This window comes from Etheostoma spectabile, chromosome 21 (genome assembly GCF_008692095.1).
Source record: "Etheostoma spectabile isolate EspeVRDwgs_2016 chromosome 21, UIUC_Espe_1.0, whole genome shotgun sequence".
NCBI classification, from domain to species: domain Eukaryota; kingdom Metazoa; phylum Chordata; class Actinopteri; order Perciformes; family Percidae; genus Etheostoma; species Etheostoma spectabile.
The window spans coordinates 20,821,653-20,848,800 of record NC_045753.1 but is presented as its reverse complement, the minus strand read 5'-3'; the positions used below and the strand labels follow the sequence as shown (position 1 = coordinate 20,848,800).

General features: G+C 40.4%; 4 protein-coding genes across 6 annotated transcripts in view; 3 read left to right on the top strand and 1 right to left on the bottom strand.

The window, feature by feature from the left end:
- LOC116670989 (putative protein MSS51 homolog, mitochondrial) overlaps window positions 1-9,779 on the top strand; it is an 11,795-nt gene extending 2,016 nt beyond the window's left edge. The window contains exons 1-7 of one of the 2 annotated variants that reach the window (XM_032501798.1): window positions 150-168; window positions 280-457; window positions 698-847; window positions 4,479-4,603; window positions 4,909-5,472; window positions 8,372-8,465; window positions 9,033-9,779. In XM_032501798.1, coding sequence (XP_032357689.1) covers window position 168; window positions 280-457; window positions 698-847; window positions 4,479-4,603; window positions 4,909-5,472; window positions 8,372-8,465; window positions 9,033-9,255 — 1,335 coding nt within the window. In that variant the 5' untranslated portion in view covers window positions 150-167 and the 3' untranslated portion in view covers window positions 9,256-9,779. Of the gene's footprint in view, window positions 1-149; window positions 169-279; window positions 458-697; window positions 848-4,478; window positions 4,604-4,908; window positions 5,473-8,371; window positions 8,466-9,032 lie in introns of those variants that run through there. The other variant, XM_032501799.1, reaches the window with a different exon arrangement.
- An 828-nt stretch (window positions 9,780-10,607) lies between these two features.
- mss51 (MSS51 mitochondrial translational activator) lies at window positions 10,608-14,708 on the top strand. 2 transcript variants are annotated; one of them, XM_032501800.1, is made up of 7 exons: window positions 10,608-10,945; window positions 11,481-11,630; window positions 11,720-11,844; window positions 12,646-13,209; window positions 13,383-13,476; window positions 14,063-14,272; window positions 14,367-14,708. In XM_032501800.1, the coding sequence occupies exons 1-6, from the start codon at window positions 10,929-10,931 to the stop codon at window positions 14,265-14,267; spliced, it is 1,155 nt and encodes a 384-aa protein (XP_032357691.1). In that variant the 5' UTR covers window positions 10,608-10,928; the 3' UTR covers window positions 14,268-14,272; window positions 14,367-14,708. The 2 variants fall into 2 exon arrangements, with proteins under 2 accessions (XP_032357691.1, XP_032357692.1); XM_032501801.1 differs by having other exon boundaries at window positions 14,357-14,708.
- Window positions 14,709-16,930: 2,222 nt separating this feature from the next.
- LOC116670991 (myeloid-associated differentiation marker-like protein 2) lies at window positions 16,931-18,602 on the bottom strand. The gene has a single exon (XM_032501803.1). It carries the CDS (start codon window positions 18,531-18,533, stop codon window positions 17,631-17,633), a length of 903 nt encoding a protein of 300 aa, XP_032357694.1. The 5' UTR covers window positions 18,534-18,602; the 3' UTR covers window positions 16,931-17,630.
- A 1,593-nt stretch (window positions 18,603-20,195) lies between these two features.
- Window positions 20,196-27,148, top strand: part of cog7 (component of oligomeric golgi complex 7) — a gene marked incomplete at its 3' end in the record, with an annotated part of 8,577 nt that continues 1,624 nt past the window's right edge. Inside the window, 14 exon segments of the mRNA XM_032501797.1 lie at window positions 20,196-20,721; window positions 21,860-22,008; window positions 23,803-23,919; window positions 24,136-24,304; window positions 24,407-24,489; window positions 24,613-24,735; window positions 24,892-25,090; window positions 25,178-25,305; window positions 25,440-25,594; window positions 25,755-25,871; window positions 26,107-26,172; window positions 26,324-26,510; window positions 26,664-26,804; window positions 26,982-27,065. Of these exon segments, the coding sequence (XP_032357688.1) occupies window positions 20,556-20,721; window positions 21,860-22,008; window positions 23,803-23,919; window positions 24,136-24,304; window positions 24,407-24,489; window positions 24,613-24,735; window positions 24,892-25,090; window positions 25,178-25,305; window positions 25,440-25,594; window positions 25,755-25,871; window positions 26,107-26,172; window positions 26,324-26,510; window positions 26,664-26,804; window positions 26,982-27,065 (1,884 nt within the window). The 5' untranslated portion in view covers window positions 20,196-20,555.

Sequence of the window (27,148 nt, the reverse complement as noted above, 5' to 3'; positions counted from 1 at the left end):
ACCATTTCTAGCCACTGGGGGACCCTAGGCAGGCTGGGGGAACGCATATTAATGTTAAACAACCTCATAAAGTGACAAGTTCATGCCATGGGACCTTTTTAAAGCTTTGACCAGCTTCAATTATGTCACAGTGCCCTGGATGCACCTGTGCATCACATTAAAACACAAGTTTTAAGTTACTCATTAAATGTCTGAAATGCACCACACATGAATCAACATAGTCAATACAGTACAATAAATGTGTATATGTGTTTATTGAATGCTTCCTTCCTCTCTTAGTGGAAATTGAAGGCCACAATATGGCGTCCCAGATCCCAGCACTCCAACAACCCGACACTCCAAGGACTGACAGCGTCTTTTCTGTTCTGTCTGGCTTTTACTCTCTGGACTCCAATGTTCCTGGGCTCTCTAAGGTGATTCTCAACAAGCTCAACATGAAGGATTACGGAGAATACAGGTAATACAGACTGCTGGTGCTAACTAAGAACTGATGAGTTGTAAGCTCAGCCGTATTGTTCATTTTACTGTTTGATTGTCACAAAATGTAGTCTTTGATTTTATTAGAATAAATAAATAAATATTGTTTTATTAATTATATGGCATACTGTATGTGGTATAAGTTGCACTTCCTCTAGGCTATATTTCACTCAAATTCCACTAAATTCCTGAACTCGTGCTCGTGTCTGATTCTAACCAGGGCTGCCGTCGAGGGAAAGGCTAAAGGAATCTCGTTCCGCAACTACAAGGAGATGTTCAAGAGGATGGAGGAGACCTTTGAGTTCTGCACCAGCTGCAACAAACTCCCAGTGCATCTCACCGACGGCCAGACCCTGAAACGCTGTGTGAAGTGAGTGGCATTACTACGGATTAACATTAATCATTGTTGACAATCAGACTATTTTAAGGCGACTAAAACCCACACCGTTCTCAGTTCAGCTCCATCATCACCCAGTTGGGATGTGGTTTGGACATTGATGTGTGAAGCATTACCAGTTGCCGTTGCATCAGATACTGAATGATAGGCCACCAGGTTGGGATAGCTCAGAGGACAATGGCAAATATAGCTAAGCCGTCTGATTATGTTTCATCTGCAGCTTATTAAGAACAGCTTAATGCAGTTCACAACATCACATAGTCTGCTGAGAATAAAGAGCGGAGTACAGTGTGCTGCCTCGTTGCTTTTGTGCCTCATTTTTCTTCTCTCTGTCGCTCTCTTTCTATCTCCAACTGATTGACACACACGTTCACACACTGCATGTGTGTTCCCTTGAAATTCACAGCTGCCACTGTCTCTCTCGGGAAAGTTATGCGTAGCAGCAGATAAAAAAAAAACTAACGACTGAAAGTAAAACCCTCAAGACCTTTGACATCTGAGAATTAGGCTACCACCAATAGGCCAAGATTATATGCCTACTTCCTATGGGGCGCCGTTTGTAAAGCAGCTCGTGCTGAAAATAACAGCAACATTTTGTCCCATTTAGCTTTAAATAATGTTTAAAATAACTGGTATGAAATTTTGGGGTCACTTCTTGCACATTTACAACAATATTTGTCAACTTGGAAATATTTAAATAGTTAATCCAAATATTAATGTTACACTAAATGTTAAATGTTAATCTATATGCTAAATCTAAATCTAAATGTTAATCTAAATCTAATGTTAAATCTAAATCTAATGTTAAATCTAATCTAATCTAATGTTAAATCTAAATATTAATCTAAATCTAAATGTTAAATCTAAATCTAAATCTAAATGTTAAATCTAAATATAAATCTAAATCTAATGTTAAAATCTAAATCAAACTAAATGTTAATCTAAATATTAAATCTAAATCTAAATGTTAATCTAAATCTAAATGTTAAATCTAAATCTAAATGTTAAATCTAAATATTAAATCTAAATCTAACAAATGTTAAATCTAAATCTAATGTTAAACTAATCTAAATCTAAATGTTAAATCTAAGTTTCGGGTGAAACTAAATATTTAGCTAATATGCAAATTAATGTCGGTACCGGAAGTACCAAAATAAAGCTCGAGGAGGTCATGTATGTTTATAGTGTCAAATAACGAATATAATCCTCTCATCGGGAGATATGGACTCTTGAACTTGGATAACCGTGAAAATAACTACCTAAAATAATAAACAGTTGGGGAAAACTGTATTTGAAGAGTACTTTGAGTTTTTTAGTGTCATTTTATGAATGGTGTGGAATTATACCACTATAGCCAGCCACGGGGGGCTCACTTTGACTGGTCTCCACGTTCGCTTGCATTAGGTCAGCAAGAGCCTATCCCGCGCCCCCGACAAGGCACGGTACTGTTGGCCATGGTCACTCTGCGTAATGTCTAACGAATCCCGTTAGCCGAGAACATCGGCAGCCGTCCTGGTGGCTGAACAAACTTATTCAACAGCGACTGCAACAGCCTCAGGGCCACCGCGGCCACCTCGGTAAGCATGTTTTCCAAATCACGACTAGCAACCCTGTTGTCAAGGCTAACTTAACTAAACTAGCTAACCGTAGCTAGCCAGTAGAGATTTGCTACTACCTTGACAACAAGACAATGCTAGCTCCGTGATTTGGAAAACATGCTTACCGAGGTGGCCTGCGGTGGCCCTGAGGCTGTTGCTGTCGCTGTTGAATAAGTTTGTACAGCCACCAGGACGGCTCTGCCGATGTTCTCGGCTAACGCTGATTCGTTGGACATTTCGCAGTGTCTTGTCAGTGCCTTGTCGGGGGCGGGCGGGGATAGGCTCTTGCTGACGTTAATGCAAGCGAACGTGACAGACCAGTCAAAGTGAGCCCCCCCGTGGCTGGTTATAGTGGCTATAATTCCCACACCATTCATAAAAGTGACACTAAAAACTCAAAGTACTCTTCAAATACAGTTTTCCCCAACTGTGTTTATTATTTTAGGTAGTTATTTTCACGGTTATCCAAGTTCAAGAGTCCATATCTCCCGATGAGAGGATTTTTATTCGTTATTTGACACTATAAACATACACTGACCTCCTCGAGCTTTTATTTTGGTACTTCCGGTTACCGACATTAATTTGCATATTAGCTAAATTTAGTTTCACCCCATTTAGATTTACATTAGATTTAGTTTATTAACATTTATTTAGATTTAACTTTTAGATTAGATTTAATATTAGATTTAATTTGATTAGATTTAGATTAACATTTAGATTTAGATTTAACATTTAGATTTAGATTTAAATTTAGATTTAACATTTAGATTAGATTTAGATTTACATAGATTATGTTTTAATATTAGATTTACATTTAGATTTAGATTTAGATTTAGCATTTAGATTTAGATTTAATATTTAGATTTAACATTTAGATTTAGTTGATTAACATTTAGATTTAGATTTAACATTAATTTAGATTTAAATTTATTTAGATTTAGCATATAGATTTAACATTTAACATTTAGGTGTAACATTTAATATTTGGATTTAACTATTTAAAATTTTCCAAGTTGACAAATATTGTTGTAAATGTGCAAGAAAGTGACCCTCAAAATTTCATACCAGTTATAAACATTATTTAAAGCTAAATGTGACAAAATGTTCTGTTATTTTCAGCACGAGCTGCTTTACAAACGGCGCCCCATAACTTCCCATCAACCTTTTCATTCTCATCCTGATTCACATTTATCTATTTATGACTCTTAAACTGACGCATCTCCGCAGAAGTGTGTACCTTTCAAATGGCACATGTGTTTTCTCACCTTGTTTTGTCTCACTTTGCAAGCCTTCTGTGGATTATCAGTATGCCCAAAGTGTGCCATGACAGAACACGTAGGCTGATAAATGATTTTATGTAAATGTGTGTGCCCCGAAAGGCTGTAAATGATTGCAAGGTAAAGTAATATAGACTCCCAAAGCACCAACTGGCACTGGCTGTCAGACCTCTAATCCAACACATTAACTCGCCACTTTAACTGTGTGACTACAAAAAAGCCCACATCCGCACTAAGAAGTCGTATAATCAGTAACAAATTCCTGTCTTTCCTGTTTTTTCAACTGAATGAGAAGGCATACCAAACATGGGTTCTAAATGAATGTAAGCTGATTATGTCTTGGTACAAACAATACATTTAAATCTGATCACCCGTAAAGGATTTTATTGTGGTCCACATCTGATTAGGTAATTGATAGTAGTGCTAACTTGTTTAAAGCTATAATGTGCAACTATTTTATATTACTGAACACCCGTTACATTCAAGCCATTGCCAAATGAGTTGACAGAAAGCTAAATAAGCCTATCAGCTCTGCAAAACACTCTCTGTATTTTTCTGTATGGCTATGTTTGCAAAATGATGTAGTCCTGCGACCTTAGCATGCAGAAGCTCAAGGAATAATTACCTCCATCATTTTTTTTTAATCCTCGGGCGCGACAGAAACTAAACACTGTAGCTTTAACTTTCCCTGCTTGGCTTTTCCTCCCCCCCCCCATCTTTCTTTCACAGGTGCATGAATGTGTACTACTGCACCAAAGACTGTCAGAGAAAGGACTGGCCTCAGCATAAAAAGGTCTGCAAATTGCTGCGCCTGGTGGCCATTGACAGACTAGTGGAGTGGCTGATGTTCACTGGTGAGAATTTAAAAAAAGGAGGGTGCTGTTGAAATGGAAACACCTCATCATCATTAATGAGATGGCATACTTTAAAGATGAGCCGCAAAAATGAAATGCCTCTGAGAGACACAAACTGACAGAAAGTCACAGTGCAATAGTGGTGTGCTTTTGAAATTTTAATTAAAGTTTCTCAGCCTTTGGATCTCTCTGATTGCTTTTCAAACACCATGTAAACTTGCCACCCTCTACGTGACTCAACTCTAATCTGTGTCCTCGGTTTTGTGTCACAAATGTCCATCATAAATGTTATGCCACCCACACAGGAGATCTCCCATTCCCCACTGAGAAGTGGTCTAAGTCGACTGCTGAAGTGAAAAACTGGGACGACTGGCTTCCCATGCAGGGTGACCTAACGCCGCGTCTGGACGCCATCTTGTCTGGTGCCAACATGACAACCCTTTGGAAGAACGCCAGCAGGCCAAGGCCGGATGACTCTGACCTGCAACAGTCTTTATGGCGGATTCAGAGCGAGTTCCTCTCTCGAATTCTCACAGTTGGGATGGCCATGCAACACTTTCACCTTGACCCGCACGCTAAACCGCTAACTATTCACATAGCAGGCGCATCTCATAATGAGACCATGGGAGCCAGACTGACAGACTATGATGAGCTAAACAAAATGTTCCCGGGACATCAGGGCATCGAGATAGTCATGGTGGGACCAGAGGTGGTGGACGGCCCCATTGTGAGGCCTCCTCTCAGGGCGTTTGGCCCCAGGCAGAGGGTCTACATCAGCGCCTACAAGGGCCTCTACCACCAATTTTGGGAGGAGCTGGTGGAGAAAGAGCAAGCAGCCAAGCCAGACCTGGTGGTTGGATTTCATCCTGGTATGTACATTCAACATCCTGTCAAACATGAACGCACAAAAAGTAAGAAATGTGAGCGTACAGCCACTTCAATCTTGTGACAGGTCTGGTTCAAAGGAGACTTTTAAGTCTCTTTTAAGTCAAATGCTTTAAAGTCAAACAGTAAAAAGCACAGTGATCGCTGCAGCTAAAAATAGAAACTGGTAAGCTTAAGTGGTCAGTTGTCTCAGAGAACCAGTGTCTCCCTTTATGCTCATTTGACAATTACCTCTTTCAGAGAGCAGAGCAAGCAGGAGACGTGTAACTCACTAGATCTGGCCTATTCATTAGCGCCAGGCTTTTATTGGGGCTTTGGGTGATTAATGGGAGCAGCTGGGAGAGAGTTTGGCTTCTGATTGCTGTACTCAGCATAATGTCGGTAAGCTGCCCTTTTTAAGGCCCCCTTGGATTCACTCTGACAAACATGGCAAGACCCAGTCATGTGCAAAATAGGTCTTAAATCTTAAACGTTCTCAACATTTTTAGTGAACCATTTTCTGAATTATTGATATTGTTAATAGAATTCAAAAGGCAACTGCAACTTTTTCTCCACTTCACGACAAACTGCATTTTAGACTGAAAGACATCCACTGTCCACTCTCACAGACAAGCACCTCATTAAAGTGTCGCTTTAACCCTACAACACCTAAGCCCTTGCACCAAATCTGTTCTCTGACCCTTTAACACTGCAAAGCAGCAGTAAAGCCCTGACCCAACTGGACCCATAACCCCTGGCTCAGTTACCACTGCAGGCTCCAGGGCAGCTAAATATACAGGACTCATCATCCTGTGAGTAAACTGCCCGAGTGCCTGGCTGTGTTTCATACCGCAAAGCTGGCAGAGCACTGCATTACGACACTATTTAAGTGATAGGGGAGCAGACAGCGTGACGGAAGGAATAAAAAGGAAGGTGCGTGTGAAAGTCACAAAGAGAATGACAAAGGAAACGGCTGAAGGAAAGCAATAAAAACAAACTTTGACTTGGAGAATATGAGACGGTTGGTGATGTCAAATGTTAGCTCTCACAAAGGAGATGGATGCTGGCTGAGTAATGCCATCCAAACAAAGACAGGCCATTAACAACAGGTGCCTCCTGATAGCTGGATGTTATCCATGACAGAAACTGGGTTTTTTAATATTTCTATAGCTTATTTCTTCCAGACCAGGAAACAAAGTAAGTCTCCTACCATTACTTTAACTTTTCCACCATGTGACCAAACTGTCATTAACAGTCAGGCTGCAGCGTATCTTCGTCACCTTATCTCCTGAAGGTCTAGACACCTAAATGCGTACTCCCTGTTAAATGTTTTATCATGATGAGAAGTGTAACCTCGGGATGTTCTTATCATGGCATGCTTTATTCAAATCAAAATCCTCTCTTTCTGCAGTTTGAGTTTCCCAGAAAGATATGGCAGGCGATGGATAACATAATACCATCTGTGTGTCGGTATCACAGGTCTTACAATGCTCAGCCTCTGGGCCATGCTCTGGGCCCCCAACACACTTAAAACCAGTATACACACACCTGTAATGTACTGAACAGCTGATGTTTTAATACATTCATAGCATTCAGAGTTCTTCCCCTATGTTGACATCAAATCCATGATTATGACTTTCTCTTGGAGTAACTAACAATTTGAGACTTAATTGATCAGTGCAGTGAAATTTTCTGTTTGCTGTCTCACTCAAGGACACTTAAGATGGACGGATTTACAGTGTTTGCCGTCATGGTGGCTTGAACCTCAGTCATTTGGATGACGGGCGAACTGTTCACCACACCAGCCTGCTGCTCAGAAAAAAATACTGATATAAACACGAGTCAGGGGAAAGTGACATCTGTCAGTTAATATGCCGGAGGATTATGATACCCAACCCACCATGAATATAGCCAGACGGCTGCACTGGGTCGTCGCTATGTGAGAATGTCCTACATTTTCAGCTGGTGTGGATTCAAGGTTAAGTTACAACAAGCTTTTTCAGTCCAGCTGAATTTTTCTAAACGAGGTCAGCTTGTTTAGAGCGAGATTTACTTTGTCATATTGACTGATAATTAGGCTGACTGTCAGCGACACGTCCAGATGGAAATATAGTCTGGCTAACAAGAGAGAAACACAGCCGACTGGAGACTAATCAAGCGTAAGCTAATCTGTTCCTTGTTCACCCTGCAAGGACTTGCATGGCGAGAAACAGACAGTGCTTTTTAATGTCACTGTCATTCATCTTGCTTATTCAGGGAGGTAGAGTATGTATATTGCAAGAGTGGCTTATTGTAAATGAAACATTTTTCTAACCAGCTTGTTGTTTGATGTGATCTTATACGAATGCACTATTTTCTGCCAAAGTAAGAGCAGTTTTGGTTACCTTACATTAAAGATTTCTTTCTTTTTTGTGTGCTCTCAGTTGAAAAAAAAAAAGCTCATGTCACATACTTTCAGGCACCAATCGGATTTAAAGCGAAACTGATACTCGTTATTTTATCATTAAATTAGTCAACCAGACCCGACTCCACAGCACTGCGGAGGAGGATCTGGCGAGTCAACACAGCATTCCGGGATGGGAGAAAAACATGCTCTGGCTTATTGGCATTTCTTCACACCAATAACTATCATCTTGGGCAGAGCATCGGCGCCTCTGCAAAATTGCCTCTGGAAGGAACTTGTTTGGGTGGAACGTGTGTACGTTCAAATGTTGTTTGTCATAAATCAGCCAGAGTTTAAAATGCCGAAAGCCCAAGGCAACATCTGGCCTAAATGAGTGAAATCCATTGGAATTTTTGTTGGCAACGGAGCAATCCCGGAAGTGGAACATCGTGGATATGGACTATCATTAAATTAACACGCTGGTTTTCTCCTCCTTTATGGATCTTTATGTTTTACCACAGGGTTCCACGCCAACCAGGGTCTGGTAGAAGGTTGGCTGCCCACCCTCCTGCTACTCCGAGATTATACCATCCCTTCATTCTTCACTATGTACAGGTTAGTTACATAATTGCTATTCTGAAACATACATTCACATTTTAGAGTGGGGATAATAACATCCAATGCCCTTTGAGCAATAGTAAACATGTTTGTTTCACATTGCTTGCCATCTGCTATCCAAAATTAAAGAACTATTGTTTGTTTACCCACATATTGTGTGTGGTCTCCTTACTCCTCACGTACCCGACCTCATCATCACAATCCTCAGTCTCAATGCAGTTATTGTTGCCCAGATCACGCCACTCCTTCCACACTTCACACTCCTTCCCTCTGGTGGCAAATACCAGTTTTCTGGCCAAGTTGAAGAAAAGATTTATTTCTTTAGCTGCAGGCGCTCTCAGCAAACTCCCCCTTGAGACTCTTACTTGATGATATAGCAAAGTTATTGATGCTGTTCTCCTTCTCTTCTGTTGATGCTGTTCCTCTGTAATCTCTCTCAAACTGTTTACTTCTGGGTGGATGTTAAAAGAAGTCTGGGGGTGTTTGATTTCTCCTCAGTCTCTCATGAGTACAATACAACTTACTTGATTAATTGATTCCTTAGCTATTTCGTTGTCTCCACAGTGAGATGGAGCTCAAGCGCTCACTCCAGATCTTGTTGGAGTTGGAGATGCACATCAGGGACAGTGGACCCAATCCATTCACCTCACAGAAGCCAGAGCAGGTCCAGTCCACTCCCAACAAAACCCCAGTCTACTGCAACTCTCACTACATCTGTTTCCAGGGACTGCTGCTGCGTCAAGAAGACTTAGAGGAGCCTGGGCTAGACAATGAGAGGCCCTCATAAGGAAAATCAAAGCCTGTTTGGAGTGTCCTCTCCTTTAATGTGTGGGTTTCAAAATAGGACTTTGGGGACTTCCCGAGGTCTTTGGGGGGCTTCCTACAGCCTTTTAGAGATGGATATTGCTCAGCTGTGCAGCCACTTGGCAGATATGAATGCTGAATATGGGGCAGAGAGCATGAAAGCGAGAAAACCCCTCACCGCTGCACTAAACACCCTTAATTGGTGAGACAGATTACAGAAAACACTCAAAGCTCATTATGTAGTATGATGGCACCTGAGGGCATCAGCGGGGTACAAAGGTGTGTACTCTGTGCCCCGGAGGTAGCATGGTAGTTGGATATAAAGGGTCATAGATGTAAATACGTAATGAGACCAAAATGAGTTCCGCCATTATTTTGCGGCCCCCTATAATCCATTCTGCGGCTAGATGTATTCCCAAATCTCACAATAGCTGCTTGAAATCAGATCACATGCATACTAATGTAAGACATAATTGAAAATTATAGCTCAATAAAATATGCAGTGTCTGCCTTTGTTTTATTTCTATTTTATTTTTGTGATTCTGTTTGTAGCTGTTGCTGGTCTTTAAATGGTGAGTCTGCGTTCTGGAGTCTGTGAATATAAGTGAAACTCTATAAACAACCATGCCTTTTACCTTTCTCTTTACAATAAAAAAAGACCAAGTCAAACCAAGCAACTGTTTTTTAATTTTATTCTGGGTTGATAACAGTATTATAAAACCCCCAAAAATAACATGTGTCACAGGTTAACAAATTTGTCTCAACAGATTGTCTAACACTGTCTCAATCTCAACAAAACATTAATTACATTATATGCTTCACCTGTTGCGGGTCTGATATAAGGGAGAATTGCATTATATGGCAAGGCATGGACAAATGCCATAGGATCACGCCTCTGTGGCAGCTTAAAAAATGTGATTAAAAAAACTACTCTAAGACCCACTTTCTGTAGTTTTAAAGTTTTGAATAATTTAGCAGTGGTCAAGTGATTTGGCACATTAGAATAATCTTTGTATGACAATCCTGCTTTAGAAACTGCTATCTGTAACAGTAAAATAAGGAATTGATCTGCTGCTTATTGAATTAATGTGTGAAAATAATTAGTAATGCTCAATTGTGACACTGACAGCAATGTGTTAAACATAGCCTACCATTACATCTCAGTCTGCATGTGTTCCTTGAAAGGATGGGAAACTATTGCAGCTTGTATCAGCAGGGTGACTCTGCCCTCCAGTGGATGAAAGTGGAGGCATACAGAGAGTATAATTAGCGTTACTATAATAGTGGGGTTTGAGGCTTTTTAGTGGACATTATGACTATGTCCTGGTGAGTTAGCATTCAAATTAATGTAGTGAACTTATATTTTAATTAAAGGTATTTTGGGTTGGAATCAGGTTGGGATCTTATCCCACAGTAATGGTTGGGTTGATTTTCTTCCCGTTAAATTGTGTACATATACGTAGTTTTTGTCAAGTCAGGAAGTGTCTGGAGCGGTCTGGAGTTGTCAGAACTTTCCAGAAGGGAAAGCACAGGTGTTATATGTGGCCCCAGCAGCAGCCCCCCCCCCCCCCCCCCCCCCCCCCCCCCACAGGCCGCTCAGATAACAAACCAGAGCAGAAGAAGAAACTGTGAACAGCGCGTGAGACTTATTAACAAATGACGGAAACTAAGAGGTAAGCAGGTTTTGGCTAAATTATTGACACTTCTCGACCTTCATTTGGGAGAACATGTCTAAATGTACACGTCCATCTTACGACATGACATAAATGTCACAGATGTCTAAAGTCGCGCGCTCATGAACAGAGCAGCCTGGTGCTCGTTTAACTGCTCGACATTTGAATGACATTTTGAAATACTAGCAATACGTAGCAGCCTGTTTCATACTTTAGCTTCCTACTGTTCCATTCGCTGTCTGTCCGTGTTGTCACCATTAAGCTCGGGGCCACGTACTTTCCTGTAACATTTTTCACATGTAAACTGAATACATTACAAACGTGTCCATGTGGTCACTGCATAGCAGAGGTCCCAGTCTAAGAATAGAAAGGTATAGGCCTCAGTAGTCTATTGGTACGCATAAACAAGCTAAGTTGTTGTCTAAAATTCGTATATTGCTCATGGTGTTTATAACTTATCTGTTGTTCAAATTATTACTATTGAGTTAATGCTCAATATTTCTATTGTATTTTATTCTTTTATTTGTTTCTCCAGAGCTGGTCTGGAGACCAAGAGTAAAGCCACGGCCTTCCGGTCTCAAAAAGAGATGTTTGAGAAGATGGAGGAATCTTTTCAAATCTGTGCCTGTTGCGAGAAGAAGCCAAACCAACTTTCCAACCCAAAGAGTCTGAAGCGTTGTGGCAGGTAACAAGAAGAAGCACGCCTGTATGGTCAAGATAAAGTGAATAATTTTACAATCACAGATCTCTCACTTTTCTCTTATTTTTGCACAGATGTCTAAATGTTTACTACTGCTGTAAAGACTGTCAGAAGGAGGACTGGCCCAAACACAAGAAGTTCTGCTCACAGCTGCGTCTGGCTGCCATTGACAGAGTTGTGGAATGGCTTTTATATAAAGGTATAACGCATATGAAAGGCACATAGAATACAATACTCTAATTGTATTAACTAAGGTTGTCCATATTTTGATTTCCAAAAAAAGAGGACACTCAGCCGGCCTCGAGACACAGGCTTCTCAGAGGTTAATGAACATGCTTTATTAGGCCTCAGTGGTACAAAATAATGTATGTAATGAAATAAAATCTGTAACAACCTGAAACAAAATAATAGCTCTCTTTTCAAACAAATGAATAAATATGAAATAATTTAAATGACCTATTCTGTGCCAGCTTCAAAATCCAGCTTCAACTAAATATGTCTAAAAACGTTTTCAATGTACTAAGATAAGGTTTTCGGTGTCCATGTGAGCTTTGAGCTCTCCAGCACCTTTTATTAGACACTGAAACGTGTGCTAGCTTTGCACACGGTGCAATCCGCCTCCCATTTGTCTCGCCCGAGACGGTATGTGGAAAGTTTTGTTTGCAGTTTAACTGTGAAGCTGCACTTGCGCTTCGCTATTTTGTGTGCAATGCTGCTCCGCTGTCTGATCTGCTCCCTGTACGTGCGCATCGCAGAGCCACCCTCAAGGCGGCCTCTCAGAAATTACGCCACGCAACAAAGTACCATAGCTAGTATTGTGTGCCAAGCACCAGTCAATTTAAGTACACGCTTAACAATCCCATGAAAAACAGTAAAAAACGGACATTTTCATGAATTTACAGTATGTAAAAAGTGGACATGTCCGGGCCAAATAGAGGACTTTTGGTCATCTTATATTAACTACATAACTAATTGTATTATATTTCCCCCCTACCATCAGGAGATCTTCCATTCCCAACAGAGAAATGGTCAAAGCCCCAGTCTGAGGTCAAAGGCTGGGATGACTGGCTTGCGATGCAGGGAGATCTCACGGCGCACCTTGATCCCATTTTAAAAGGAGAAAACATGAAAGACTTGTGGACCAACGCTGGCAGGTCTCCGCCTGACGATGAGGACCTGAAGCAGTCCCTGTGGAGGGTTTGCAGTGAGTTCTTCTCCAGGCCGCTGACTATAGCTTGGGGTATGAGGCTGTTCGGCCTTAACCCTTATTCCAAACCTCTCACTTTTCACCTGGTGGGAGTAGGCCAGAGTGAGACTCTGGCAGCCAGACTGACAGACTATGATGAGCTGAACAATATGTTCCCTGGACACCAGGGTATCAGTATAGTCATGGTGGGACCAGAGGTGGTGGACGGCCCCATCATGAGGCCTCCTCTCCATGGGCCTGGCCCCAGGCAGAGGGTCTACATCAGCGCCTACAAGGGCCTCTACCACCAGTTCTGGGAGGAGCTGGTGGAAAAAGAGGAAGCAGCCAAGCCAGACCTGGTGGTTGGGTTTAATCCTGGTGAGAACAAATATATACCAAACTCACTTTTACTCTAAAATCATTTTTTTGTGTTGTGTGTGTGTGTGTGTGTGTCAGTTAACAGCTAGCTGAACTAGCTACTGAGGAGGAGGTTTGTTCTCAAAGTGAACTACTCTTTTAATTTGTTTTCCTTTACATCTTTTTGTGTCAAGGCTTTGATGTAAGTCAGGGCCTGGACCAGGGTTGGCTTCCCACACTTCTGCTCCTCAGGGATTATGAGATTCCTTCCCTTTTCACTGCTCTCAAGTGAGTGTTACAGCCTCACATGACAGCCACACATACTGTACATGTAACTGCAGTGGTTCAAAGTAACAGCAGATTTACTCAAGTACTGTGCTTCAGTACAATTTTAATGTACTTTACTTGAAAAGTTAATTTAGTGCTACTTTATGCTTCTACTTCTCACCATATTTCACAGTATTCTTTACGCCAATGCATTTATTTGACCACATTAAGACTTTATATAAACAACATGATCAGGTTTAAACTACCCTACCCTACTAAGTAAATAATGTAGTTTAAATCAGTAATACTTGAAGTACATTTTGGAATATTTTTATTGTATTGTATTGCTACTTTTACTTAAGTAAGTCAAAAAAAGTCTTACTCTCAGATTACTTTGGCACGTTGACATTGTTGCACATTGTTGTCATTACGGTGTTGTGTGTTACACCAATGCATAGAGACATGCAACAATACCAAATGTCTGGTGGATGTGCTACCTCCACAGTTAACCTCTTTATCCTCTCAATGTTCTTTTATCTTCCATGTGAATTCATCCATGATGTGTCTTGTATAATGGCTACTGATGCTTCTGGTCCTCCGCCCGCAGTGAGACAGAGATGACCTACTCGCTGCAGATCCTGTTGGAGTTGGAGATGGACATGAAGGGAAGCGGAGCGTGCCCCTTCGCATCGCTGAAACCAGAAGTGATGGGCTCGTGTCCCAATAAGCCGGCTGTCTACTGCAACTCCCACTACTTCTGTTTTCAAGGTCTGCTGGAGAATGTGGAGTTTGAGGAACCAGAGGAGGCCTGAAGGTTCACACACACACACACACACACACACACACACACACACACACACACACACACACATACACACACACACACACACACACACACACACACACACACCATTGTTGTATTGGACTATGAGGCATTGTTTGTATATGATTGTTTTTTTTCTTTCTTATAATGAAATCATGTAATAATGTTATAAAAGTACAATGCATACTGTAAGTTTTATTGTTAAAAGGTTAGTATAATTATTCTTTTGTTTCAACTGTGAATGTTGGCTATGACATTTGCATTCTCTATCTAAGTGTAATGGCATAACTGCCATAGTTGTGAGATTTGAATATACTGTTTCAGAACTATTGTGTTAGCAGAGAGCAATTTAAACTTTGTAGTAACAGTCAAATGTCTCCTTATATTACGTTTGCAATAAATTTGACTAAATACAAGGGAGACTTCATTATCCACTCTGGTTTAACACAGCTTTTCTTTGTCAATTCATAGACATTATTTGAAATCCACTTCATACATTATACACCTTTTTTAATTTGACAAAAAATAGTCAGGCACTTATTTGTTAATAACTTTTGAGAATTAAGAACGCAAAAAGAACATGGCAAACATCCTATTTTATATCATTGTACCCTGCTAACTTTAGGACAGACTTAAAAAGCAATATGATAATAATTTACAATGTGCAAAATACAGTACATATAAACATCAACTGTTCATTGGATATGTTACCACATAATGAACTCAAGAAATGAAACCACACAAGCAAATCAATGTTTTATCTTCATCTCTAAGCACATGTTATGTATACATGTCTAGCAAGATTTAAAGGATAAAACCAGGTCCACCGTGTAGAAGACAATATTGACAATGGCTCCGATGACAACAGTATTCATGTCCACATAGGAACACTTCTGACAGATGTAAGGATTGTGCTTGTAGCGTTTGTAACCAAAGACGGACCAAAGAATGACAGCGAGCACGTACAACAGTACTGCCACAATGTTGAACACCAGCTCCATCACGCTCAGCTTGAATGAGAGCAGACACTGCAGCAGCTTGAGCAGATGGAGAACTATGATGACCACGGTGACTAGGAGGCAAACAGCAAACACAATGATGCTGCATATCATCCCAAGAGGGCGAAAGGCCCATTCACTATTTACAAAGTGGTCAGCGGCAGCAGTGAGAATAATACATGCTACAAAAGCCTCTGTTGTGCGGAGACCTCCTCTCGGGCTGGATAGGTAGCCGCTCGGAAACAGCTTTTTTTGCATTGTGCCGTCAATGAGAAAGACAACGGTGGCAACCAGGGAGAAGAGGAAACACAGGATGTTGACGAAGCAGGAGAGGCAGACGAACACGGCGGCAAAGATGACTGTGGCTGAGGTGATCATCACAGCACACAGGCTGGTGAGCCCGCACGTCAGGTCAGCCCAGTTGGGGAGGAAGGCAGCCAGGAGGATGTGCCACATTTTGGCCTCCGCCACGGTTATGACCACGGGCACAGTGATGCAGAACACCCAGACAAACTCACACCAGACACCCCACGGACTCACCATCCTGCCTCTGCAGATGACAATGATGAAAGATACAGCGCTGAAGATTATTTCCAGGAGGCGCAAAATGCCATGACAGCCCTTGAATGGGCCACACATGATTATCCAATTGGGAACCCGGGATATTGAAGAAAAAGTAAGAAAGAAACTTTTCTTCTGTTAAACCAGTACTCTGCAAGGTGAACTAAGTGTGAACACTAAGTCCTTCTCCTGCTGCAGTTGGATCCTTTTAGTGAGGTAGAGCCACGTCTTACCCACTATTCAAATTTCCAGATTCATGAATTGCTCAGTGTGTGTGCAATGAATGTCTGAAGTAGGAGACTTGCTCTCGACCATTTCTAATACACAGTATGTTGTGTTAAATAGATACATGCATGCTGTATCTAGAGTTATTCTGCATGTCACTGCATGTCAATATTTTGTTTATTTTGTAATTTATCCAGCTTGCAAAAATACATATTTTCCTTATTTAAGTGTTATCTTCTTATGTTTCATTTGTGTTACCTTTGTCAAATCAGGATCATATGCTTAAAAATAAACACATGTATTTATTTTACCATTACCAGATCAATGTAATGTTTTGCTTCCCGATACCGATTCTGATACCTGAACCTGCGTATCGGCCTATACCGAGTACTGATCCGATACCAGTGTGTTTTATATTTTATTATTGTTTTAACAACATTATAAACAGAATACTACTATCCCTGTATGTATTTGATATGATATTATCATTAATGTCGGTCTGGATCAGGTAAAACTCTCAAACAATGAATGCCACAGAACTTTCTTTTATTATGCAGTTTGACAGTCAATTATAATGGAAAAAGAACATAAATAAACTACTTTAGATTTTCTTTAGGGCTTCATTATGTGGTATCGGATCGGTGCATAAACTCCAGTACTTCCCAATACTGATACCAGCAATTTAAGCAGTATAGGAGGCAATACCGATACTGGTATTGGTATCAGAACATCTCTAGTTTTAACCTTAAATTAAATTGAAAACTGACTATTTAATATCTCCCTGTCTCTTTAGTATCCATGTGTCTTCTCTAATTAAAAGCCTTTTCATCTAGTATTGGAAGAAAAAAAATAAGGTCACAAATATGTATTTTCAAGAGCGTCACTTTATTTCCATCTTGGTATTCATCTATCTGTTGCTGAAAGATCCAAGTAAACAGGTGTGTTCACTCATGTGTAATCTCATTTTTAAATGTAATGCAACACAGCTTACATCTTTAAATATTCATTGGCAGGGCCATATACAGTTCATATTTCACAGCAGCACATTAAGAAATATGAAAACAGACAGTGGAAAACAAATGAATAGAGCTGAATTGTAATTTTATGTTTTAATTACACATCACACATTATACTTTACATTGAACCATTAAAAAACTATACAGTACTCAACAGATTAATGTTTGATTATTGAGTTTCAAAAATGTTGACTACCTTTTAGGGCTGGCGTTTTGAGTGGGATCAGAAATGGATGTTTAAAGCCCCAATCCAGGATTGGTGAGCCGCCACAGCGCTGTTTCTGCAACAGTAGTGACTGTGTGCACTGCTACATGCGCTTAAATATGGAAAATGTGACTTCAGGGCAGAAATGGCGCAGTTCACACACTTGAGACTAGGCTTTGAAAGCATAATTTAAAGTAAACCTCTAATTAGCTAGAAAACTTAACTCACATACACCATTTTTTTTTTTTTTTATGTTGAGCAGCATTAACAAGTACCAGAATCTTTTTCATCTGTATGAGTTAGATTAACAAGTACAAGGACTAAAAAGGATGATAGGAAAATCACCACTATGTGCGCTTAAAGTTACAGATACCAAGCAGGGTAAAAATGAGGTCCAGTGTGAAAAGAATGAGATTCACATAGGTAAAAAATGCAACCATAAACTCTATGGCCCAGATACAGAAGCTGGGTGGACAGTCTTTGGGTCGAGGGTTGTTTCTGAACATAAAAATGGGCCACACAATAGCAGCGAATATGTACAGCACAACCGAGATCACCAGAAATATAAACACAAATCTGTCCAGGTTAAAAGGCAAACAGCTCTTCAGTTTCTTGAGGATGTTGGTGGCTATGATTAGAGGTAGGATGGGGAAAGGAATGACATATGCTATAATACACAAGATCAGAGCGGGCTTGTCTCTGTAACCGGCGAGTGATATGAAAATCATGCAGCTCACAAAGGCCTCCATGACCTTCCAGAATCCAGGCAGAGCAGCAAGGTAGCTCCCTTTCTTCTTGTCCAGGAATTTGTCCTTCACCACTTCAAGTGTGTAGACAAAAGCGCACAAGAAAGCAAATATACTCACTATCCAGCCGTAGAGGCATTGCCATTTCAGGCAGGCATAGAAGTTGGCGTAAGTGAGAGCGACAGAGACGGTCATGAGCGTAGAGGACATGGCCATCCCAGTGGTGAAGTCAGCCCAGTCCATGCAAAACAAATTGAGTATCACATCGAGCTTGAACATCTCAATAATTGTGATGATGAGGGTCATAATGGGGCAGAAGGCCCAGGTGAACATAGCATAGTTCCAGTAGGTATGGGTGCTCCCTCCCCTGAAGGCACCCAAGACAAAGGTGACCACAGAAAGAATGATCTGGGCCATGTGCAGCCCGCCTCGGCCGGATAACAGAGTAGAAGGAGAAAATACAGCCTTGGACAATGTGTCCTTAATGTCATCAATTATTCCCATCTCTTTAAATGAGCAGAGGAGCAATTGAAATGCCTGTTATGTATGTCCTCACCGGCAGCTGCTACAAACTGGTTGAGGTGTGTTTTCTGTTGCTTTACTGCCTTCCAGCTCCACTTTTCATGTGGTCTGTCACTGCCTTTCAGCTTTGCATATCATTCATGATGCCAACTGTGTGAGGTGATAAATGTCTGCTGCTGCAGATATGAAATAAGCAAAATGAGTATTATGTAGACCAAGAGGCATCAGTGAGGAGAAGACACAGCAAAAACCGATCTGCTTTGGCTTCCTGACTAATTAAGTCCCCTCTGCTGTTTGCCCATCAAACGCCATTTTACAAATAGGACAGTGGTGAAAGATCCTTACTCAAGTAGAAGTACTAATACCACACTGTAAAGATACACTGTTACATCTAAAAGTCCTGCATTGAAAGTATGACTTACATAAAAGTATGTAAGTTACATCAGGAAAATGTACTTAAAGTAGTTAAAGGAAAAGTACTCAATGAAGAAAAAAACTCACATTTTAAAAACTGGAAACGATCCAAACAGTTCTGCCAATCAACTACGTGTCTACGTATTGTTGGGTAGTTACATTTATAATAAAACATTGTATTTTATAAACTATAAGTGTATTTTGTGCCAAAATCTTAATTTGCAAAGTAACTAGTAACTAAAGCTGTCAGATTAAAGTAGTGGAGTAAAAAGTACAATATTTACCTTTGAAATGTAGTAGAGTAGAAGTAGACAGGGGCATGAAAAGAAAAGACTCAAGTAAAGTAGAAGTACCCCAAATTAGTTCAGTACAGTACTTGAGTAAATGTACTCAGTTACATTCCACCACTGAAATAGGCCTATATAATTGTACTATGCACTATGTAAACTATGTCCCTTCCTTAGTATTAAGTCCAGACACTATAAAATAAAAAATAAAATAGATAAAAACTCAACAGTTCATCTCTTTTCCACCTTCTCCCAGATAGTTTTTGTTGCCCAAGCTTGTAAGAGGCACATTCAAATTACCAGGAACCTATGCTGTTTTTATTATTGCTGCAGATTATTCTATAATATAATTTAATATATATATATATATATATATATATATATATATATATATATATATATATATATATATATATATATATATTACACTAATATATTAATATTATATCTATCTAGACTGGTTTGTGTAAGTTGCTGGGTAACATTACATGAAGTTATTGACAAACAAAATAATTAAATTTCCATTAAAATCATTATATGAAATAGAAAAAGTATATACCATATGAACAGTGATGTTCTGTGCAGTGTTACATGTTGGTATTATATTCGGCTCACTGGACCACATTACATCAACGTTTTTGAAAAACTGCTATAATTTTCTACTAAAAACCTTTCTGTTAAATGAATGAATTACACAAAACAATAACATAAAAAAAGTAATATAATAAAAAAGCGTGCTAAATCAGACCAATTGATATGTGTATATATATAAGTGTCACTATACTATACTAGTATTGGCAAGTCAGCATGAAGGTTTATGTTTCTGTACGGATATACTTATTTGTGACACACCTTCAAGCTTCAGCTTCATGTGTTCCCCTTTCTTATATCTACATGTAAAAACATGAGCTGTGTATTCAGCAGGTCAGTTTGTTGAGCTAGTGCTCGTTTCTGGGGAAGGTAAATTGAAAGCACAAAGAGGAAGTTGTTGTCAAGTGTCTGTAGCTCTGCTATGTGTTAGCATCAAACATTTCGAAATATGTCTTTACTTTTCTCCTTTTAAAGCCGTAAACATTTAAAAACAACTCTGGAGGAAGCCGTCGCCTTGTTGGAACTATATCTAGTTGTAATGATAATTTCATTTTCTTGGGCTATTTATTTTATATTCGTGTCGAAGCCATTGATTGGGAAACATTAGCTAGCTAGCTAACGTTAGCAATGGGTCTATGACACAGGCTGCACTGCAAGAGTTTTACTAAACACCGCCCGGCTTCTTGCACTAGTGAAGGAGTATAGAGGCCAAATGGATTTCTCCAAATTCCTGGACGATGACTTTGATGTGAAAGACTGGGTGAACGGCGCCTTCAAGGTGGTGCAGAAAGACGCGCCGGGGAAGGCAGACACACACGCAGCCACTCTGGTCATGAAATTACAGCTGTTCATCCAGGAAGTCAACAATGCCATTGAGGGTAAGTACACGGGCGACGTTTTGCTGCTTCAACGCCACGGTAACGGCTTGAAGGGTGTTTTATGGTTTATATGGTTAGGGTTCAACCATCTCTCTCTTACTCAATTCAATTCAATTCAAAGAAGCTTTATTAGCATGACCATAGTGACATACAGTATTGCCATTTTCTCTCTCTCTCTCTCTCTCTCTCTCTCTCTCTCATTTTGTTCAGTGTATGTAGTGAGTTGTTTCCTTTTCTTGCAACCTTGAGAAATAGTTTGTAATTTCAGATTTGTAATAATCAGATTACATGATGATGTCTCGATAGATAGATAGATAGATATTTATTGATCCCAAAAATATGGGAAATTACAGTGTTACAGCAGCACACAAAATATACATACATACAATATACATGAAATAATAATAATAACAAAATATAAGAATAAAATATAAGATGGGGAAAAAATCAATACCTGACCTATCATCTGAAACTGGTAAGCCTAAATGGATAGGGAAATACCTAGAGAAATAGTTAATTGAATTTTAATTTGTAAGCAGAGATCATTCAGGGACAGCATTGTTTATGTGAGTCATTACACTTAGCTGCCATTTATTAGGTACACCTAGCTAAACCTAATGCAGTCTTGACAGTCATGTGGTGCATTGTCCCTTCATGTTTTATTGAAACTGTTTTATGATTCAACTGAGTGGTCATTTTGGAGGAAGTTATTTGTGTGGTGAACTGTATTGCACCCAAATTATCGAAACACCTGCCAGTTGAATCAATACCTCTCGAAAACGGAACAATACAACATTCACAATTGTAGGGTTGTTTGCAGGACTGTTTTATTAGAATGCTTTTGTTTTAACTGGGTGCACCTAATAAACTGGCAACTGACTGTCCGGCATGGTATATATTTAACTTGAATTATGGTGACAATGAACAATCTAAGATAGGTTTGTACAAAATCACTCATCTATTAGGAGCAGCATTACGTTTGTTTTGTGTTAAGTTTGTTTTTTTGCTGAGGACTGCATGTAATGACGTCAGGCAATTTCTCCTTAGAATGGCACCAAATATCATTTAATGTTATGAAAGTTAGACTTTTCTTGTTAGGCCTACATTAACTGAAATACTTTTGTTTTTTTACGTGTAGAGAGCAGCAATCAAGCCCTTCAAAATATGCCCAGAGTGCTTCGAGATGTGGAGGCTTTGAAACAGGAGGCTTCTTTCCTCAAGGAGCAAATGGTTCTGGTCAAGGAAGACATCAAGAAGTTTGAGCAAGACACTGTGCAGTCTATGCAGGTGTGCAGAAGTTCAATCACTATGTTATTACTAGGGTTGCACAATATTGACAAAATGTGGTATTGCAATATTGAGTATGAATATTGCGATATCAATATTAATTTAGATTTTTTTTAAACAAAAAATTACAGGAAAACGCATTGTAATAATATTCATAGATTCATAACAAATATAGCACAGTTAGACCAGGCTCTGGCTGGACCACAGGTCAGTCGTGAATGAAAACTATTCCATCTATCTGACTCCAAACTCTGCCTGCATCGCCTTTTATAAAGTTGTTTGGTGGCTGCCTGGGAGAAATAGGTGCGGGATCGGATTTGGTACCGTTTGTCTAGTTCATTCAAAAGCTTCTTGAAGGCTTTTTTTTACCCACTGTGTGAATGGGCATCATATCTTTGGCCAAATAATACATTTTTTGCAGCAATTGGTGATTTTGGTATGTCTCTTAGCACCACTTTTTTGTGGGATAGCATCATGCTCTCATGATTTGTTCCATTTTGTTGTCTCCATCTATTTCTTCATTTACACTCTCACTCTGCCGCGCAGTAAACGAACGGGACCCATCGCTCCACAAAATAAACAAAATATTGCATACTTATTGTACATAACGATATTGCGATTAAAATATTAAGTCGATATATCATGCACCCCTAATCATTACTAGCATACAGTGGTTGGCTGCTGGTCTTTCAAATAGGGGAAGCTCATTTTTGGCTTACATCATACAAATTGTCCATTTATTTAAATTATAATAACATATATGACAACATATATAATAATAATAATTTATAATATCTGTGAGATGGTTTCATCAAGAGGCTTGGCCAGCAGCACATTTTCTTGTCACAGCACTTCCAGTTGGCTAGCTAACGTTGTCATACCAGGAGATCTGAAGAGACCTTTTACTTTTCCCTATCTTTTGCACTAAATCAATCTTAGGTGTTAATAAATCAATCTTAGGTTTTGACGTGCCCTGCTGTTTAATTTTAAGTTTCTCCTCGTAATGAAGACTCTCAAATGACTTTGCCAAAATTAAGTCAACAATATTAGCATTGTCTGCCATCGTATGCAGTTTGCTAGCTAGTTCTGTATATTAAACTCTAAGAAGGAAAAGTGGGAATTAGATTAAACTGAAACAAGGAATGTGGTGCATGATGAAAATTGGTTAGCAATTTTGCCAAGCAAATACCAAGAAATAGGTTGCAGCAGATTGTCTTATATAAACACTTCCAAAATCTGCGATGTGACTGAGCTTGTATAGCTTTGGTGACTTTTTATAGTACAAAGTCGCTGTCAATCAAAAGGAGATGCAGCCTTTCGACAGACCCTCCAATCATCACGCAGAAGCCCACTGTCCAGGCCAGCCCACTCCTCCATTGACCCCCAGAGACACTGAGCGTCCGGGGGCAGGACATAACCACAGGATTTATCCAATGACCGTCTAGTTTCGAAGCACTTAAAAAAAACTGTTCAAAGCTGCTCCATTGAAGTCCATGGACGCTAGGCTTCAACAGGGAAATGCAGGGAGTTATGGGAATGGGTGAGAAGGAAATCAAGTCAGCCGATTCTGAACAAACTCGTCTTCGAGATGAACATTTTCTAACGCATCTTTAGTCAATAAAATGTTAACACATATTTGACCATTTAGTGTTTACCAAATGTTATGTCATTGGAATAATTTCTTTGACAATAAGCACTTTAATAGTCAGAGCCTGACAGTGGCATAAAATGTGCAGGGTGCTCTCAGGATATTTCTAGATATGACTTTTATATTGTGTGGTTCCTACTCATCAGGTCCTGGTGGAAATAGATCAAGTGAAGAGCCGCATGCAGGTGGCAGCTGACGCTCTGCAGGAGGCAGACAAATGGAGCACACTGAGTGCAGACATTGAGGAGACCTTCAAAACACAGGTATACATGCAAGACACCACCACAGGTCTCCTGAATGTTTGAGGAATAGTTCCGATTGAGGTGTGCGAGACACCACGGGAATGGCCCCTTACAGACTTGAGTATTTTTTTAGGCAGTTGATTTGAACTGATTCAATTTAGTTCAAAAATATTCAAAGAAATGACATTGGAATATTTGCATTATCATAATCTTAAATATATTCTCTTTCTTTTCCAGGACTTTGCTGTGATTTCCTCGAAGCTGACCAGCATGCAGAACAGTCTGGCCATGTTGGTGGACACACCAGACTACTCTGAAAAGTGTGTCCACTTGGAGGCTCTCAAGAACAGACTGGAGGCCCTGGCCAGCCCACAAATAGTAGCAACTTTTAATTCCATGTCTATAGGTAAGAACCTTTTAATATTAATTCCAACTTCAATTTCTTAGTTTGCCGTACTTCACTTATAGTGGTATACCTACAGAATGTTTCCCCGTGTTTTCTTTGCAGACCAAGCCAAGCTGTTTGTTAAAGTCTTCACAGAGATAGACAGAATGCCACAGCTCTTTGCCTACTACTACAAGTGTCACAAGGTCGGTGCCACAGCTCTCCCTTACCTTAATAAGCCATCACAAAATCATATTCCTGTATGTTTTACCTGTTTGGAATGCTCTATGTCCATTTGTGAGTGACTGAGTCTGTTTTGGCTTCTCCAGGGACAGTTGGTGAGCATTTGGCAGGATCTCTCTCAGAGCGAGCTCAGTCTGAATCAGCAGCTGTCCGAATTCTATGACACTTTGCTCTCCTCTTGGCACTCTCAACTACAGTGGAGCAGCCAGGTGAGACACACCACAGACCCAAGACCGATCCAACAATGGGAATCTACGATTGGAAAGGGCTGGATAGTGATCAGTATTTAAAAACAAAAAAACATGTCAAGTCAGTCAGAAAGTTCTTTTAATTGAATGCATATCACCTACTGTAACATGTAACAGGTATTCAAGAACCCGTATGAGGTGGTGACAGTGTTGCTGATCCAAACTCTTGGTGCTATGGTCCCATCCATCCCTGTGTGCCTCAGCACGGCCATGGAGCGGACTGCCCAAGAGCAGCGCCTCGATACACTGCTCGAACTCCATCACACCACGTCCACCTTCGGACACAGCCTGGAGGCCGCCATGCTGCCCCACCTAGGTCTGTGCATTGACAAGACATGGCAGTAGATACTTCAGTTGTGGGAGAAGTTAGGTCCTTATGTTCTGTCTTGTGTTTCTTCCCCAGGTGAGAATAATCTGCTGAAGGTGAATGAGCTGGTCTGTGCGCTGTATGACCCCTACAAACCTTATCAGCTGCAGTATGGAGATCTGGAGGAAGCTCACCTCCTTATCCAGATCAGTGCTGTACCTTTGGTTAGAGTCACACACGCACACAAAATAATAGATTTATTAAAACCTTGCCACAACTTTCTGATTCCCCATTTATTTTTATTTCCTGTGTTTGTGCTGCCCCTTGTTTCAAACTCTATTTTCTCTTCTGTCTTTAGGAGCACGGGGAGGTAATTGATTGTGTGGAGGAGTTGAGCCACTCGGTTGGCAAGTTGTTTGGCATGGCCAGCTCCGCTGTGGACCGCTGTGTCAAACTGAGTGATGGGCTGGCCGTGTGCGGCCTCCTCAACGCCCTCAAAGCCCTCTTCACCAAGTAAATAAATGTCCTTTATTGAAATAACAGTCATGGGCCACATAAGATGTATTACTTAGCTTTATTGGTAGAAACAAAAAGCCATTTTTTAAAAAATTGTTTTTACTATATGTATTTTATTTGATTTCTGTAGCCAGCTTTAACATTGTGCTTGTCCTAGGTATGTGTCTGACTTCTCTACAACACTGCAGTCAGTCAGGAAGAAGTGTAAACTGGAGGATACGCCAAGTTCATCTGTTTTCCAGGAGGACTGGACAGCCTTCCAGAACTCTGTCAGGTTAATGTTTTTGACATTTTTAGTGCACAGGAGAGATTTTTGTAATGCTTGTCAGACCGAGGTCCTCTTACGTAGGCAACAATGGAGAAACCTGGCGGAGGATGATTGGGAGGAATAGCCTGAGCCTAAATTTGAGTGGTGCTTTGTTGTTGGACTTCTGTGATTGGCCTTAACAAACATCATGTGCAAGCATAGGGCCAAAATGGATGAACAGTTTTATGTTTTGATTTTGCAGGATCATTGCTACTTGTGGAGAACTGCTTAGACAATGTGGAGCCTTTGAGCAGCAGCTGTCAAACAAGTAAGAGAGATGTTTATACTTTATATTTCATTATGTTCTAGTTGTTTTACCCTGAACCATTCCCTTTTGACATGGATGTAACTCATGGGGCACTCTATTAATGAGGAACAGACAACAATTGTTGTCTGAATACAATCAATCCTTCCCATAGGATCCTGGCTACTGCAGGTAAGTACTTGTCAGAGTCATATAGCCCGCGCAGCCTGGCGGGCATCCAGGAGGCCAGCTCCACAGAGAGGAAGAGCGCCACCAAGAACCCCTGGCAGGAGTACAACTACCTCCAGAGAGGAAATATGGCTGAATACAACAGCCTGATGGAAGTCCTCTTCTCCCTAAAGGTATGGAGCAGGGCTTGGTGTCGGAACAAGAATAGATTTTGTTGATGTCCTATGAAGAGAACTGACACTTGTTCTACTGTTGCATGTTATCAGCTAGTTTAAAAATGACCCTCTGCAGCTGTTAATATGCATCCCTTTCCCATTATCTTGCAGGAGAAGGGCACAGGTAACTCCAGCCTTTTAGCAAAGCCCAGAGCAGCTCTGATCAGACTCAACCAGCAGGCCAACCAGCTGGCCTTTGACTCTGTCTTCCTGCAAATCAAACACCAGCTCTGCCTCATCTCCAAGATGGAGGTGATTCAGTGTCAAGTTACTACATGATTTGATTTGAAATAGGAATTAGCCCGATATGAGTGCATCGCTGAGAGCTTTTGGACTGCCTTTCCTCATGTGCATTTAAGTGTTGGATGTACTGTGTCTACTTTAATCTCACTTCGTACTGTTTGCTTCCTGCAACTTGTTTGTGTTCAGAGACAAGAGGCACCCGGTTTCGGAGAGAGCTACACAGAGGACCTGCCTACTTTCAGCCTGTCGCCGCAAGAATACATTACAAATGTTAGTCAGGTTTGGCTTGAATATACATCAAGACAATCAATGAATCACAATTGATATGATTCATATGGGCAGTGCAGATCAAT